At 34.8% G+C, this 19,252-nt stretch overlaps 1 protein-coding gene across 5 annotated transcripts in view; it reads left to right on the forward strand.

Annotated features, from left to right (window-relative positions):
* Positions 1-19,252, forward strand: part of Sarm (sterile alpha and armadillo motif) — a 374,264-nt gene that overhangs the window by 125,432 nt on the left and 229,580 nt on the right. For all 5 annotated transcript variants that reach the window (XM_073980092.1, XM_073980094.1, XM_073980109.1 and 2 more), the window contains one exon: positions 7,969-8,093. In XM_073980092.1, the coding sequence (XP_073836193.1) occupies positions 7,969-8,093 (125 nt within the window). The remainder of the gene's footprint in view (positions 1-7,968; positions 8,094-19,252) is intronic.

The raw sequence follows: 19,252 nt of genomic DNA on the forward strand, positions 1-19,252 counted from the left end.
GAGAGCCGTACTTAACATTTTTCTGAGCGACATTTTTGCAGAACATTTCGAAGTTTAGTTAGTTTATAGTGTTTTCAACTGATTCCATGCTTTGCGCCCACCGCAAGTCCTTTAAGGGACCGAAGTATTACTATAATCGCTAATAATGTGCTTTAGGTCTTATCTTCCGTTAATTCAGCAAATATGATATTTATTTGGTTCTTAATAAAAAAATATATTTTTAGTAATCCCAGACAACATTCCGAGCCATACACTGCAATTACCTCTCCTTACTGGGTGTATATTTCTCCTTAAATTACTTATTAACCAGTTTGGTTGAGTTACTAGGGTAAAAATCCTATTTTAAGGATGAGTTATGAGGCATTTTTAAGGCAACAAAATATGGTTATCTAGTCATAAGCATGCCGACATTATGTAAAAAAAATATTTTGCCTCTACCTATAAAATTGACCAAAATTTAGATGAGGGATCATTTACATGCACAATTTTTATAAAGGATGAAAAACACCCAACATTGATGGAAGCCCCAGGGATCCTTGTGTTAGCTTTTGTATGCAAAATATTTTTAACACATTATGTCAACATGCTAATGACCAGATTACCATATTTTTTGATTTAAAAAAGCCTCATATCTCGTCCTTAAAATAGGATCTTCACCCTTGTACCTCATCCAAACTGGTTAATAAATAATTTAAAGATAAATGTACACCCTGTATGGAGCGGTAATTGCAGTGTATGGTTCGGAATGATGTTTGGGGTTACTAGAAATATCATGTTTGTTTAAAGAGCCAAAAAATCTGCATATTCGTGGTGCATAGGGTTTTGGGTTTTCCCGGTTTTTATCATTCCCGGGAAACGGGAATCATAAAATCGTCATTCCCGGGAATCCGGTATTTCCCGGGAAGTTTTAAAATACGAGAGTGGATCAATATTTCTTTGATTTTTTATATAAAATACAATATTTTCAAAGCTCAAAAATGCATGACACGTTTTCGCTCTATTGATTAAAAACGAAAAAATATGGAAAAATGCACCATGTTGCCCGGATTTTGCCCACACTGACCATTATTTCCATTACTCAAAGCTAAGGAAATCGCTCTATGGAAGGTGATTTGGCTCAAACAATGAAGTTATTGATCAGAATTTTTCAATTTTATGGACCTCGAAAATCGTATGTTTTATTCTTATGCTTAAGATTGCTTGAAACAAGTATGAAAGTATCAGTAAGCTGCGCCTACTGAGATATACCCTCAGCCTCGGACCTAATGAAAAAAGCAAACACAATACTTCTGTCGTTTCTATGGGCTTTCTGAGTTTTTGAGCCAATTTCTCAGGAAGTATGGATTTGCCCCGAAAAAAATTGTACCGTTTTAACTAGGGCCGCACACAAAACATGTTGCCAAACATATAAAAGAGAGAGAGTGGGAGATTTCTCCCTTCGACGGTTATCTTACGTGCTACCCAATGTAGTTGTTATCGGCAGGCTTTTTTGAGATTTTGGGCCTTTACCTCGGGAAGAGTGGACTTACCAAAAAAAAAGTTGCGCCGTTGTAACAGGGCCTTCAAGTAGAAATTTTTCAATGTTTCTTGGAGCTTTTAAGACATTATCCCAGTATGGACTTGACCCCGACTAAATTTGTACCGTCGTAAAAGGGCCCGTAGGACAAACTGCTGAAAGAAATTCAAATCGATCCGAAAGGAGCTGTAAAATTTCACTTTTTCCGAATTTTGTGTGGAACCCGTTCTATGCATGGAAAAAATATTACCATATGCGAAATTATGACCGAATCGGTTATTCCCTTCGGGAGTTGTCGTGCGCAACATTTTAGCGATAATTGTTGAACTTTTTGGATCACCGATATAGACCATCTTCGAACTTAAACTAAGTTTGAAAAAAAAAATCTCGAATGCCAAATTTAAACCTGATCGGTGGCTTCGTTCCAGAGTTATAGTGCGCACAAGCCAGCCAGCCGGACCCTCTTTAGCCCAATGACTGAGGACTTGTGGTGGGGGTAAAGCATGAAATCATCTGAATACACTATTACCTAACTAAATACAACCAATTCTGGTATAAAAGTGTGTTCCAATTAACGCTAAGTTGATTTTACTACTAATGTCCCTAATTAGCTGGCCAGGCTAATATGGACCATTTTTTGAAAAGTGGGATGTCCTTCCTCCACATATGGGGAATCTCAGAATGTTTTGATGTCACTCGATAGTGCTTATACCAATACCTTATATACAAAATTTATTTCACAAAAGTCTTCACATTTTTGAATGAAATAAAGTAATCAATTAAACTAAATTTATTGTCCCTAATTAGCTGGGCGCCACTGTATGTATATCATGTTTGAATAAGTTTTAATATCGGACTACACCTTCGGGTACCTCACTCACAAAAATTTAACATGATCGTTCATGTTCAGTTTGAAGCATATTAAAGGATCGTTTTTGTAATAAACTTTGTCTATATTCTTGATCAGCAAAAAAATTTAAGCTGATACAACCATGACCGTCCGTCTGTCACAGCTCGCAATATTTAAGATAGATGTTTGGTATTGAAAATAGGATATATCCGTCCACCTTTTCAGTTTTGAGGTTTTAGCATCATTATCACACCAAAATGGCTGCAACTTAGTATTTAGTCTTATTTGGGGCTACAAAACTTTCACGTTTTGAAATGAGGCGCTCAACGCCAAAACGGCCTAACCCACATTATCAAAAAATCGAACTGACTATGCTGTTCGAACCGGATCCTGTTGTAATATATACTAAAAAAATCCCCAATTGCATAGGTTAACCCTATGTTATTCTACATGCCAAAAACTGTGGACGCCAAAATGGCCTAAGCCACATAGGCAAAATCGAATGCGGGTTAGGCCAAAAACGCATGTTACGTTTTAGTCAGGAGTATATTTGAAAAATAATATAAAAATAAATTTTCGAGAAGAATTTGTAAGTAAAAACCAGAGGTTAAGTAATAAAGCCGACTTACGCCCTGGCGTCAATGTAGAATGTAAGAAGTTAATATGTATAGCGATCATTGTGGTGGCCAAAACCGTAACATAAGAATGAACACTATTTGCACATACATACATGGTCAATAATTCGAACTTCTCAGGGGAACGGATAGACCACAAATTTTTAGTAGTAGTAGATAACGAAAGATGAAATAAAAAGCATATCCTCTGTTGAGAAACTAGTATCAAAAAGAAATATCTCCGAAGACAAGACTTCAAACGTTGAATGGCTTAATATTCAGTGTCTTCGATTCCAAAATGCGAAGCCATTTATAATTCAATACAAATATTCAAATGACATATGCTAGATATCAATTTTTCAATGTAATCTCCTTAGGTCATAAAAAAACTCGATTAATTAAATTAATTAAATCTCACAAATAATGACCTTCGCCCCTAAAAAAGGCAAAAACTTTAAAATAAAACATATGTAAATGTTTTAGGTGAAGAAGTTGATATTTCAAAAAGAAACTCCAGCAAGTACATAAATTTAGAATTGGAACCGCTTTATCTGGGAGGAAGATTCATTGAAGCTGCAAAGTTTAAGGATTTACAGAATCTCAAAGGGTTCATAATACTTCCTATAAATCATGCATTTTATAATAATTTAAAAACAAATTCGAGAGCCGAAGATGAAGATATCCAGGAAGAAGACCAATAATTATAATTAATATGCATCAAATAAAACGCATCAATTAGAACTTTTGTTGTTTTAATAAATGGAAATGGCCTTACCCCTCAGTTCTATAAATATTTTTTTTTAAATGGATGCCAAAACGGCCTAAGCCATTTTAATTTTTTTATTATCTGTTTAAAACAGTCTTTATCTATCTAAACTTATACCTAATAATTAACCTAAAACAAATATTACAACTAATATGTACGAGCCCTAACCACTATTAATTCGTACACAGAGCATATTTCAACAATGTGTTATTAAAGTATGTATATTAGGGCGACCCATAAAAAACAAAATATTTTTATTTTGGAGCTCCTACCTCCTAAATTTGTTTCGATTTGATCCAAAAACCTTACATATGAAATTTTACGGAAATTGGTTAACGTTAACCCGTATTTACCGAGCGATCTTTGTTTCCATAGTAATTTGTATGGGGTCAAAGGTGCATTTTCACGAAAATTCTCTAAAGGCCTCAATTATTGTCCAATCGACGAAAAAACTTTAGCAGTTCATTATTGGGGCTAAAAAATGATCTCTACAAAAATTTATGACGATCGGTTAACGATAACCCGTGCTCTCTGGCCGCTTTTTATTTTTCATAGAACTTTGTATGGGGACCAAAAACTAATTTTCCGAAAATCGCTCTACAGGCCACAATTATTTTCCAATCGATGGAAAAAAGTTTACCAGTTCATTATTGTGGCTGAAAAATTAATCCTACAAAAATTTATGAAAATCTATTCTCTTTAGACATATATTTGACGTTAATTAAGTTTCATGTTAAATAGTGAAAAAATACGTGATGTACGAATTAATAGTGGTTAGGGCTCGTATTTATGATTAATAAAAAAATTATAAAAATATTTTAAAAACTTGTTTTCTTTCAACTTCGTTTTTCTCAGAATCATTATACCCTCAGCCTTTAGGCCAAAGAGGGTATTTACACTTTGATACGACCAAAAATGTGCCTCATCGAAATAATGGTTTTAGACCCCAAGTATGTTTGTACGATATCCGTTTCAGACAATTTTGAGTAGATCTAGCAATGTCCGTCCGTCTGTCTGTCTGTCCGTCTGTCTGGCTGGTGCGTACGATAACTCTCGAACGGATCAATCGATTCGGTTGAAATTTTGGGTACCGAAATATTTTGTCCAGATTCGATTTAAGTTCGAAGATGGGCCATATAGGTCCACTCCTTCAGGTACCTCCCCCACAAATGTTCAAAAATTGTCGCAAAACTTGTGCGCACGATAACTCTTGTAGGGAATAACCGATTTGGTCCATACTTTGCACATCGTGTAATTTCTACCATGAACTCAATCGGTCCACAATATGGACTCAATCGGTCCACTCCTTTGGGTACCTCCCACACAGGACCTGGTTTAGGACCTGGCCTCGAATCGCATTGATTTTTGTTTACGCAAGTTGTATTCGCTGTCCTCTATACGACGCTGTAAGTTTCATTAGGGGCAAGTCCATACTTCCTGAGGAAATAGCCTGAAAGTTACAAAAAACCCTATGACACCGTGTGTAGTGGTTGGAGCGCAAGATAACTCTCGAACGGATCTGCCGATTTGGCCCAAAATTTTGCTTTCGTAATATTTTGTACAAACTTAGTTCAAGTTCAAAGATGGATTATATCGGTCCACTCCGTCCGGTACCTCCCCCACAAAAGTTCGAAAATGTTCGGAAAATTTGTGCGTACGATAACTCTTGAAGGGAGTAACCGATTTGGTCCATACTTTGCACATTATGAAATTTTCTACCAGACTTAAATGAAGTTCCAATATGGACTAAATCGGTAAACTCCTTCGAGTACATCCCACACAAAATTTCGGAAAAGTTCAGTTTAGGACCTGCTCTCGGATCGCCTTGGTTTTTGTTGTAACATCTTGTATTCACTGTCCCCTATACGAAGGTACAAGTTTCCTCAGGGGCAAGTCCATACTTCCTGAAAAAATAACCTGAAAGTTGAAAAACAAGCCCTCGAACGGAAATGCCAATTCCGGCCAAAATTTGGCCTTCGTAATATTGTTTCCAACTTTAGTTTAAGTTCGTAGATAAGCCATATCGGTCCACTACTTCAGGTACCTACCCCACAAAAGTTCAAAAATATTTGGAAAAATTGTGCGCACGAAAACTCTTGATGGGAGTGACCGATTTGGTTACGGATATGGACTATATTTGTCCACTCCATCCCGTACCTCCCACACAAAATTTTGGATAAGTTCACTTTAAGACCTGCTATTGAATCACTTTGATTTTTGTTGAAGCAACTTACATTTGCTGCCTCAATTACGATGGTAAAAGTTGTTTCAGGGGCAAGTCCATACTTCTTGAGAAAACAGCCCGAAGGGTGTAAAAACCCCCCATGACACCCCCATGGTCAATGTCGGTCCATTCCTTTAAGTAGCTTTTCCGCAAAATTTGTGAACTTTAATCCTAATCAACATTTTTGTCGGTTTTTGTTTTGTTTTGAAACCCCCTAAATACATAAGTTTTTGGTGAAAAAAGTGTTTCAATTTGCACAGGCTGAGGGTATATCTCTGTCGGCAAAGCCGACTGATACTTTTTTACTTGTTTCTATGTGGGTTAGGCCGTTTTGGCGATGAGCGCCTCAATTAGCCCCCATAAAACCCCTTTATCACATAGAAATGGCTGAAATTTCGTATTTAGTTTTCCTTGGCAGCGCTGAACTTCCCCCCAGAAATTTTGCGCTATACATACCCCCCACAAAAGAATACTTACCGATTTCCGATATTTTCAAAGTTGTAGCCTCTTTATCACACCGAAATGACCGTTGGTATTTAGTCTTCGTTGGGGCTACGAAACTTTCTCCCAGAAGTTTGTCAGTACAGATCCATGTTTTGATTAGCCCCCATAGAACGGTACTTCCTGATTTTCAGTATTTTCAAGGTTTTAGATTATTTATCACGCCGAAATGTCTTAAGTTTCGTATTTAGTGTTCTTTTTTGTGTAGAGAACTTGCACCCAGAAATTTGTCTACATTCTGATATAGCCCCAATAGAACAGTATTACCCAATTTTCAATACATATTTTCAGTCTACGCTAGGGGTATAAAACATTCCTACAGGGAACTGGCGGTATAGATCCACAATTTAATAATGCGATAACTATCCGAAAAATAAATTAAAATTTATCTGCGAACAGGCCTCAAGCGGTACTTAAGCCAAAATTATTTTACATTTGTAGGAGGGGAACGAATATGATGTATGTATGTATGTATGTTTGTGTGGAAGGTACCAGAAGAAGTGTATCGACATGGTCCTGTGTAAAGTTTGTACAAAATTGATTGTTCTGTTCGAGAGTTATAGTGCCCCCGAGACATACAAAAAGAGAGACATTCGGTGAAGGTAAGACCCATGATCTATATTAAACAAGTGAGCAAAGGCTATAGTCGGGATGGGGCCGACCATGTGATACCCTACACCACTACCCCTGTGCATAAGCTTTTCAATGCTAAACTTTTCTTTTAGGGAATATAATCCGATTACCACCAAAAATAATATGCCTCTTTCTCTCTGGGACACCCATAAGCAACCAAAATTTCGTGACCATCCGATCAAAATTACGACCTGTAGCTTGATTGCAAAAACTGGAAGAATTCGATGCATTACCGACTATTGTGGTATCTCCCTTGTTAGACCACCTTCGCCAACCTGCTTTACACCAATGTAAAGGTAATATTTTCTTTTTCCATTTACAGGCTTTGCCGTTGGAATACCACTACTAGAAGCCGATATATTCACAAAGAATAAAACTTTGAATTTGTCTCCAAATGAGTTTTTCCCCATTCCGACCCCTAAATATTATCCGACTATCACCAAAATCAATAGGCTTCTTCCCCTCCGGGATCTCCATCAACATGCAAAATTTCGTGACGATCCGATCAAAATTGCGACCTGTAGCGTGATTACAAAGTTTAGATGGACAGACGGACGGACGGACTGACGGACGGACGGACACACAGCCAGATCGACTCAGCTCGTCGAGACATTCATTTTGGTATATATAAGTATGGGTCTACGACCATTATTTCGATGCGTTACAAACTTTTTGGCCAAAACCAACTTATAATACCCTCCCCACATAGTGGTGTAGGGTATAAAAACAATACCTATAACATCGAAATTTCATGATTGTTGTTGACTTATATGGCTAAAAAGAGGAGTTATAATAAAATTTATGATGTACATTTTCCCTGTAAATAACATAAAAACATTTACTAATATAATTTTTTCATTTCAGATCATTCCCCAATATTTGCAGAAATCGCTTCATCTATATCACCAGCGACCAGCTCAGCATCGCCTTCAAATCACCTAAATCGTCTTTTTAATTTGAGTCCATCCACATTAAGAAATTATGGAAATGTAAGTAAAATAATTTTTAATGATATTTTATTTTTCTCCAAACGAAACTAAATACAGACAAGTGAATTTAATTATTTCTATTGAAACATATTTATATTTTCATTGAAACATTCCTGCGGGGAAATAAATTAGTTTAAAAGTAGTTTGTAACTAGTTTAAAAATAACCACAACTGGTTATTTTTCGAGTATTTTCAATTACACCAACTAAGTATTTTATTATGGGGATAAGCTACCCTGCGGGACTTCTCTTAACTGGTTGAAAAAATAGTTAGTTATAAATGCATTATTCTAGAACTAAGTACAAATTGGTTGAAAAGTCATCTAGAGATCAACCAGATTGAGAACTAAAAAAGTGGACAACTGCACTACTTTTCTATTAGTTATCAACCAGTTTGAAAATAGTCAGTTACAAAGCCATTATTCTACAACCAACTACAAATTAGTTGAAAAGTCATCTAGAGATCAAGCAGTTGAAAAAGTTGAAAATTCAATAGTGTGGTTTCGACGCAAATAATTCTCATATACACTTTTGTAATTATTTGGATATAAATGCAACATACAATTATACAAACTTGTTTTGATAGACTCGACATACCAAAAGATGAACAACAAGGAAACATATCTGAGAAACATATGGTGTCAAAAAAGGCAAAGATTAAAGCAAAAGAGAAAATTAAAATAAATAAAATATGTTTTTTTCACTATCTTTAAGATAAAAACAATATTTTTAAACTGACTATAAAAAGTCGAAAAATAGTTAGATATAAAGTAGTCAAAAATGGTTGGTTTATAACGAGTTCAATGTAATGCAGAGATAGACGATTGTCCACTGCCTACCTAATCCCCATGTTAAAATAGTTGGTCTAATGGAAAATAATCGAAAAATAACCAGTTGTGGTTATTTTTAAACTAGTTATAAACGGCTTTTAAACTAATTTATTTTCCCGCAGGGTAGGCAGTGGACAATTGTCCATCTCTGCATTACTTTTATCTAGTTATAAACCAACTATTTTTGACTAATTTATATCTAACTATTTTTTTTTTTTGACTTTTTATAGTCAGTTTAAAAATGCTGTTTTTGTCTTAAAGAGAGTGAAAAAAATATTTGTTTTAATGTTCTCTTTTGCTTTTATCTTTGACTTTCTATTTTGACATTAGTTGTTTCTCAGTTGCATTTCCTTGTTGGTCCTCTTTTGGTATGTCGAGTCTATCAAAATTAGTTACTATAACACTGTGCGACACAAAAATTATTAACCATATTCTGACACCGCAGCGGGATAGAAGACCAAAAATAAGAAGACACGTGTCCCAGAGTTTTTCCCTATCACTTCATCTTTCGCGGTTATGGGCCCCCAAAGACCTGAGGCCTTGATGTCAAAAGGGATCATTTTGTCAGGCACATATCTTCTAAACCGCTAAGAATTTGGGTTTACTCGTAGAAGAAAAGTTGTTGCTCTCGTCCATTCAACCTCACCTTCAAGGTCAAATTTCCCTTTTAATTTTTTCTATGATTTTAGACTACAGATATCAAATCGATCAAAATTGAAGATGACAGCCAACGAGAAAAATGTACTTTAGATCTTAGTAAACAACTTTCTAGAACATACGAACTCTGTAGAAACTGCGCTTAATGGTCAAAATAGCAAATCAAATGCGATTTTTATCCTCTTTTCTCGGTCCCTGCTCCACAGATACTAAACCGTTCAAAATTTAAGAAAACAATGGATCACAATAATGTAGCAAAGATATCAGCAAACTACTTTCTGGAACATACGAAATGTCTATGACCGGTTGTTGAACGTGAAAATAGCCAAAAACTTTTGAAAATGTTCGATGTTTATACTTTTTTCTCCGATTCCGGTCCACAGATACCGAACCGCCCAAAAATTAAGAATACAGTCAACTACAAAAATGTAAAAAAGATTTCAATAAACAACTTTTTAGAACATATGAACATTCTCCGAATGATGCTTTAAGCTGAAATTCACAAAAATTAAATTATTTTTCCCCACCTCAGGTGTGGAAATAACAAAACTCGAGGAAATTTGAAAGGTTTGTTATTTACGGACCTGAATAGGAAAAATGATCTAAAATAATCGAATTTTGAGTTTGAAGAACCGTTCCTAGAATCTTTTTATGTTCCAGAAAGTTGTTTATTTAAATCTTAGGTACATTTTTGTAGTTGACTGTATCCTTAATTTTTGGGCGGTTCGGTATCTGTGGACAGGAATCGGAGAAAAAAAGTATAAAAATCGAAAATTTTCAAAAGTTTTTGGCTATTTTCACATTTAAGAACCGGTCTAAGACATTTCGTGTGTTCCAGAAAGTTGTTTGCTGATATATTTGCTACATTATTGTGGTCCATTGTTTTCTTCAATTTTAAACGGTTTAGTATCTATGGAACAGGGACCGAGAAAAGAGGATAAAAATCGCATTTGATTTGCTATTTTAACCATTAAGAACAGTTTCTACAGAGTTCATATGGACACCTCCAAATAAAAGTATGCTAAGTCTAAAAAGTGAGTTTTGCAGGAGAAGCTCTCAAAGTTTAGAAATTTTTTTGAACTTCAGTACTATGCTAAGTCTATATTTGTTTATAACTTCTGTTCGGATTGACCGATCATTACCAAAATTAGACAGAATTTAAGTTAAAGGACGTTCGACACCTCCAAATAATAGTTTGCTTATTCTGAAAAGCGAGTTTTGCAGGACAAGCTCTTAAAGTTTGGACATTTCTTTGACCTTCAGTACTATGCTAAGGAAATATTTGTTTATAACTTCTGATCGGATTGTCCGATCATTACCAAAATTTGACAGAATTTAAGTAAAAGGACGTTAAATATATAAATGTAAAGAACTTGAAAACATGCTAAGTCGACTTTGCATACTATTGTTTGGAGGCGTCGATATATTCTAGAAAGTTGTTTACTAAGATCTAAGATACATTTTTCTAGTTGGTTGTTTGCTTTAATTTTGATCGATTTGATATCTGTAGACTAAAATCCGAGAAAAAATTAAAAGGGAAATTTGACCTTGACGATTTTGACCTTGAAGGTGAGGTTGAATGGATTTTATGTTTTCACAATTATTATTATTTAAGACGAGAGCTAAAACTTTTCTTCCATGAGTAAACCCACATTCTTAGCGGCTAAGAAGATATGTGACTGACAAAATGATCCCTTTTTGACATCAAGGCCTCAGGTCTTTGGGGGCCCATAACCGCGAAAGTTGAAGTGATAGGGAAAAACGCCGGGACACGTGTCTACTTATTTTTGGTGTTCTATCACGCTGCGGTGTCAGACTCTGGTTAATAAGCCATGACTCAAAAAATTACACACAGTGTAATTGTATGTTGCAATTAAATCGAAATAATTACGAAAGTGTATTTGAGAATTATCTGCGTCAAAAACATAATATTGAACATTCAACGTTTTCAACTGGTTGATATCTAGATGACTTTTCAACTAATTTGTAACTGACTATTTTCAAACTGGTTGATAACTAGTTGAAAAGTAGTGCAGAGATAGTCAGTTGTCTATGTTTTTAGTTTTCAATCTAGTTGATATATAGATTACTTTTCAACCAATTTGTAGTTATTTATAGAATAATGCATTTATAACAAACTATTTTTTCAACCGGTTGAAAAAAGTCGCGTAGGGATATTTATGAAAAACATACACACATATCAATAGAACTATCTTCTATTTCTAATCATTATCCGTTATATTTGTTAGCCGTGATTCGCTAATTCTAATCAAAACAGAGTTTATGACCTTTTGGAGACTATCATTCGCTCGGGTCATTTACTTTGTTCCTTCTCTTCCAAAGCGAACTAGTTTGCTCAGTCTGTTTTTTGCTCTGATTGTGGGAGGAATTTATTTAATTAAAAACAAATTTTGTTAAAAAATGATATGAAAAAATTTGAAATTGGTTGGTTGGTTATTTTTGATGGAGAAGAAAACACGTTTTGTTAGAATAATATACTCGTATTTGGGTCTCTTTTGCAGTCAGACAACATTCATACGCACACGTATTTCAAACGATTGGAATACACAGTTAACACCTTCTGAATGTTGTGGGGGGTGGGGGGAATTATGTATGGATAACATGCAAATTACTAATGATCATTACGAGAAGAAGACGCGATACATGTGCATACAGTGTGAATAAATTGTATTCGTACATTTGACAAACTGTTTCGATTTCATTGAATAATACCCATCCCACAGCTGCTTTAGGCCCATATCACGGCTGCTTTAGGGCCTCTTTAAGATTCCCTGCCTCAGAGCGTCTTTAAAGGGTCCTTGCTTTAGCTCATCTATTAAGACTCCCTTTATTGTCTTGTCTATTATTTTTAATTTGTTTAACTAATCCATATTTTTACATTGTTTTGGACAATTTCGGGCACTTAGTTTTTTGTGTCCTTGTGTCATTATTTAAGCCTAAATGATATCGTGTGTGTCTACGATTTTTGCATACTGTACCCCAACGTAAAACAAAACAAATAATTTATTTTGCTAATGATAATCAAATGTTTTCTAATGATGATGGTGGTGATGATGAGAACAACACAATGGCTACATTAAAGTCAAACCGCAAAGTCAAATCAACAATGCCAAAGGCTGAGTAGACCAGCCGCCATTGGGATATTAGTCAAAATATGAATGACACTCCCTTACTTTCTTCTGTTTAACCTTCTTCTTCGTTAACATTCCTGTTGTGGCTTTTTTGTATTGAAATATTTTTGTGTTTTCATATTCTAGCCATAACTACATTGTTCACCTTGCCGCTGGTAATTTCTATATTCTCAACCATTGGTCGGTCATTTGCTAGGCTGGAAATACTCTGGTTAATGACGACGGACACCACCGTCGGCCATTAACCAAGTTATAAGAATTTATAGTTAAAGAGTTTATTTATGACCAAGTTGTGGACAGAAAAACACAAACGCACGTCTCAAATCTATTGAATGGAAATATAATATGAAATGAATCTACGAAAACTGGGTAAACAAGAAATCACGGATTTATGAATGTGTCCGTCAGCCACCTAACTAACAGTTAGTTAATTTAATTAATCAACAGTGGTTGGAATTGGATTTGTAAATATTGTAGATAGTAGTCGACTTTGTTTATGACTGGAGAAAAATTGAATGAAATGCCGAGAGTTCGATACTCCGACAAGACACGACATTTTCAGTAGTGATTAAAATGTTCACATTTCATGGGTATTAGAGTCAATGGAAAACTTCTCTGTACATACTATAACTATATTAGACACTCATATCGGACTCAGAATAGATTCCTCGTTTTTGCTTACTGTTTTCTTCGTCTGCAATGGCGTGGTGCAATTCTTACCACAAGGTCGTACGGTGAATAAGAAATACTACCTTGAAATTATGCACCATTTGCGCGAAAAAATTCGTCAGAAACGCATAGAATTGTGGAAAAGCCAAACATGAATTTTGTACCATGACAACGCACCAGCTCACACATCGATGCTAGTGCGTGAGTTTTTGACCAAAAACAAAATTGTTATAATGTCTCAACCACAGTATTTCCGGACTTTGACCCCGCTGACTTTTTCCTCTTCTCAAAACTGATTTTTAAATAACGTGTTTTATCAGACTTCGTATATACAAATTGGAGCGTAACTTGACGGCCAAACCAACATGGGGTCCTGTAATCGTTTGTATACCCTCCAGCATAAGATTGAAGGTATTTTAATTTTGTCATTCCGTTTGTAATACATCGCAATATTCGTCGTAGACCCTATAAAGTATATATATTTTTGATTAGTATAAATTTCAAAGTAGATATAATGATATCCGTCACATGAGTCTGCCTGTTGAAGTGAAGCTACAACTCGCAATATTTAAAATATAACCTTATAATTTGCTAGAGAAGTTTCTATTGCTCATAGCATGCTTGATAGTGAGAATGTTTGTATCTGTCCACGTTTTCATACACTAAAAGAAAATTACGTTGTATCAATGAAATTTGTCATTGATTGTGAACCAACATAAGACTTCATTGTATTAATGAAGAAGTTTCATTTAGTTTCGTAAAATAACATTCATTATTGTTTCAGAGTATTAATGTGAAAGTTTCGTAGTAATAATAGAATTCTAACTTTTAACTACTTTATTGAGTTAATAAAGAAGTACATTGCATAATTGAGGAAATTTCATTGGAATAATGAAGAAATTCCTTATGGTTATTTAATGATTTTCATTTATTCAATGAAACTCTACGTTGGTTCAAAATCAATGAAACATTTTTCTTTCAGTGTATAGCTCTCATAGAACCGTACTTCCGGTTTTTAGTATTTTCAAGTTTTTTTTACATTTAGTCTCTTTTGGAGGTATCAAACCTACTCGTTTAGGTGATTATCTCAGTAAGTATGGAATTATATCAAAAAAAATATTTCAAGACGATCCGAGCCATGCTTTTAAATTTTGAAATTTTTAAGGAGTGGACAGATACATTTACAGCTCATGTTCGTAACATTTTTGTGAAATATTTTGAAAATTTGTGGAAGACGCTTTTCTAATGCCTGTTGGGTTATAATTCCTTTTGCTCGTTAATGCTGCATAGTCATCCTTCAAAGGACTATCTCTACTGCTGTCACATGAGTCTGTGTCACTTTTGGAACAATCAAGTATCGCTGAGGTGTTAACTGTGGAAATAGTCGCTTCCATTGTCCTCTTTCTCTTTGATGGATGGATGGTAATGGCACCACCAGGTTTAATGCTGGAGTTACTAATGCGTCCTTTGCTCTCAATTTGTAGTTTGTCGAGATTATTTTCCTCTTTGCACATCTATTCATTCCATCAATCAACGTTTTATTTTTTCATGTCAGCCAGCCGGACGGACTTGAGATAGGTAAGTAGACTTTCGGTTAATCGACTTTTTACAGGCAATAGTCTAAAAATCGTAGTCGACTTTTGTCGGCAGGAAAAATCGCATAATCGATTTTAGAGTTTCACTATGTTTACATTTACGAAATCCACTCGATTTCAACTGTCAATTCCATTGCTCAAACGTCAAATGAAATCCAGTCGATGTCAGATGAGTTTTCATTTGACGTATAGGCAAAGGAATTGACAGTTGAAATCGAGTGGATTTCGTAAATGTAAACATAAGCTTTGCCCATAGATTGTTGATTTGGTGGTTTTACAGTTTTAACGGTTTTATAAGGTATGCACGATAACTCAAAAGTTTGTACAAATTTGTACAAACTTTTACAAAATGTTGTTCGATAACAAACTTGTTCAGTAAAAAGAAAGGAGAAGTAGTTGCCAGTACTTGCAAATAGTTTTTACTTGCGAAGTTATCGAACAGGCATATACAGTCGAAATCACTTATAACGTCGGTCAAGGGACCGACCAAATTCGGATGCTATAAGCGATAGTCGTTATAAACGATATTAATAGAAGAGGTCAAATTATATTATGTATAGTGACTTTTGGGTGTGAATACGTTGTTTTATTAAGTAAATAAAAAATGCAATTAAATTTTGGAACCTTTTAATTCTATATACTTTCGTATAAAAGAATTAAAAACAAAATAATAAAAAATAAGGGCATTAAATTCATTCGTCAGCAGATATATTACGTTATATGATATGGTTTTATTTAAAATATCCTGTTATTTCAGTTTTGGCTTTTTTGGAATTCATGACTTTAAATTAAACTCAGATCTGAGTTTAAACGGTTTCCAAAACATATTCTTTGTTGTAACCTCTTCTGAGTAAATCAATTTTTAAAGAGTTTCTACTGTTAGACATACCTCTAACACTGGCGGTAATTGAAATTCTGGTTCTATGGATCCCCAATTTCTTCGGTAGAATTGCCTTCATCTGAAACTTCCAATATTTTATCGTCGTAATTATACATGGCAACGATGGTAACTAATTCATCCAAATGACAATGTTATGGAAGCAATTAGCAATGACAGAAGACGCTACATTATTCATGGCTTCATCTAACAATAACACTGCATCCAACACATTTAATTTCGTACTTTCTTCCTTTTCTATTCTTGCTAGAATACTCGTAGTGGATATTTGCCGATCCCGGTAACGCGATTTTAATGATTTTATTACTCCTTGGTCTATGGGTTGTAAAACAAATGTGATGGCAAAAAACCAAGGTTAATTGACTTGAGACCGCCTGTATGCCAGTCGTAATTCAGTTGTCTAACCCCATCTTCGAACATGTTGTGCATATATTTGGTGGTTTGTTGTTTGAGTTCAAAAAAATACATACAACAAAATATTGAGCAAAATTGTTCTTCCTTGTATAATTCGACGTTATAACCGATAGCAAAATTCAAATATTTCACAAAAATCCGACGCAACAACCGATACGACGCGATGACGTTATAAGCGATATTTATTTGTTTGGAATATAAAGGGCAGAAATTCGTGACTTTTGGATTTCGACGTTATAGTCGATATGACGTTATAAATGACGACGTTATAAGCGATTTCGACTGTAGTTTCAAAAGAAAACTCGAAAATCGAAGAATAGTCGATTATAATCGGATCTCTGAGGTTATGAAAAAGTCGAAAGTCGAGATTTAAGACGACTGAAATAATCGCCAGACTAAAAAAATCGTTTTGGACCAAAATCGAAAAATCAATTATTGCTATCCATTACCTATCCGTAGGGCGGACATCGCTAAATCGACTCTAAATTGTCTGAAACGAATTTCGTCCAAAGATACATGGGGTCTAAAACCATTATTTCGATGAGGCACATTTTTCGTCGTATCAAAGTGTATATTACGGCGGCCCAAAAAACGTGTACCTCCAAATTTTTTCCATTTGATCCAAAAATCTTAGATATCAAATTTTATGACGATCGGTTAACGATAACCAGGGCCACCAGATTGATCTTTCACGAAAATTCCGCATTTATGGTTCAATTGATGACAATTTTTTTTCATTGTTGTGGCTTAAAAACTTGCCGACAAAAATGTTGCGGAGGTGGTACCTGAAGTATTGGCTATATTGAAAACGTTTTTATGTTGGGAGTGATTCCTTTCATTACAATTGGTCACCATTATATTTGGAAGCATGGACTTGCCCACGAAAAACATAATTTCGCTGTAAACAGGACTACAAGATGTACCTTCGATAAAATGTACAAATGATCATAGAACAGACCTTAAAGTACACTTTATCAAAAATGTTTTACTTTTGTGCGGGAGGTACTCTAAGGAGTGGTCCGATGCGGTTCATATTCGATCAAAGCTTGGACAAAATATTTTGTGGGGAGAGGTACCGGACCAGATCGGAGGTACTGGATTAATAAGCACCATCTTGGAATTTCATATAATATTCGAAGAAATATATATGCAATATGAAATATGCAAAGTTTGGACCAACACAGTATTCGGAAATTTTGTGTTATTTCAATTCATTATTTCAATTCAATTTTAGTCGTATCAAAGTGTTTATACCCTCTTTAGACTAAAGGCCTCAAATTTAATGTATGTAAACGCATGTGCGCCTGAACCAACATTAAAAGAAATGAGCTTACACCTAGAAAGTTTTGTGCGAATTGTGAAACTACAATGTTCATAGATGAAAAAAAAAAAACAAAAAAGTCGCCGGACGAATTTTACAAGTTCACATTTTTAGCGTTTTTTATTTTTTCACAATTTTGCTTGGAAACCGCAAGTCCTATCGAAATGGGATTAGAGATTATCCTTTATGATATTTTCGTAGGTTTTACCATTTTTGAGATAAAGAAGTTCAAATTAGGACAATGCACTGACTGTATCGCCTCCTTATAAAATAAACATGTGCGGTGCGCCTTAACTAACTTTAAATGAAAACCGCTTACACCTGCAAAGTTTTAGCGGATTCTGAAACTGCAATATTCAAAGATGAAAAAATCCAAAAACAAAAAAATCGCTGGAGGGATTTTTAAATAAACTGCGGTCAAAGTTCCCATTTTTAGGTTTATTTTAGGGAAGACTTATCGAAATGAGTCTGGAGAAAATCTTATAGCTGTGAAAGTTCTCTACAAGATTGAATTTTGTAATTTTTTCCTAGGTACACATTTTTAGATATGTTGGTTTATGTTGTGAAATTGCAGTCATGACATTGTTTTATAAGGAAGCGATACAGTCAGTGCATTGTCCCAATTTGAACTTCTCTATCTCAATAATGGTAAAACCTATGAACATATCTTATAGAGAATTTTCACGGTTACAACATTTTCTCTAATTCCATTTCGATAGGACTTGCGGTTTCCAAGCAAAATCGTGAAAACCTAATAAACCCTTAAAAATGTCAACTTGAATCGCGATTTATTTAAAAAGCGCTTCGGCGATTTTTTGTTGTTTGATTTTTTTCATCTATGAACATTGTAGTTTCAGAATCCCCAACAACTTCACAGGTGTAAGCATCTCCCATTTAAAGTTGGTTCAGGCGCACCGTGAACGGAGTAGTTACCAGAAAAGAACTAGAGTTGTGTAGTTTCGGAACGAACCAAGGAACTATTTCGGACAATGAACTGTTGAATCGGGGTGCAGTGTATGTCCTGCTCTTTCCCATGTGAAAGCCACTTAGGTGTTTGTACCTATTTATATTCATCTATGCCACCCATTTGTTAACCCAATTAGATTAGGTTTTACCATTTCTGTACATATTTATTTATGTATTTTTTTTTAAATGTATTTCCTATTTAATATTTATTTCGTATTTCCGTTCTATTACAAAGTCATGTTGTAATTAAGAACCAGCGATGTGTAGGGTACCTCTATCAAACACATTAAACATTTGCGGTTATTGTTGTTGTCGTTGTATTTTCACTTAACATTTGAATGGATTTTCATAATGGCAGCGCTTTGGTGGGTGTGATGTAAACGGTAGAAACGTGCCGAAACGATGATGAATATTTTTGTTAAAAGTGTCGGTGCATGAGAATCGTTTTATTGATAGATGTATGTATGTATGAATGTATTTTGTACAATTTACTATAAATAATTCTGTTTGGCAGTATTATCATATAATATTTTCGAAATTGAATTGATCGTTAATGTACTGAAAACCCCATGTCGAGAGAGAGGGAGAACGATTTGAATAAAGAGAATTCATCCGATCATATCCAGTGTAATGGATATGTGTGGAATATTCCAATCAT

The sequence above is a fragment of the Musca autumnalis genome, unplaced genomic scaffold (assembly GCF_047663935.1).
Source record: "Musca autumnalis isolate F117 unplaced genomic scaffold, ASM4766393v1 scaffold_4, whole genome shotgun sequence".
In the NCBI taxonomy this organism is placed as follows: Eukaryota; Metazoa; Arthropoda; class Insecta; order Diptera; family Muscidae; genus Musca; species Musca autumnalis.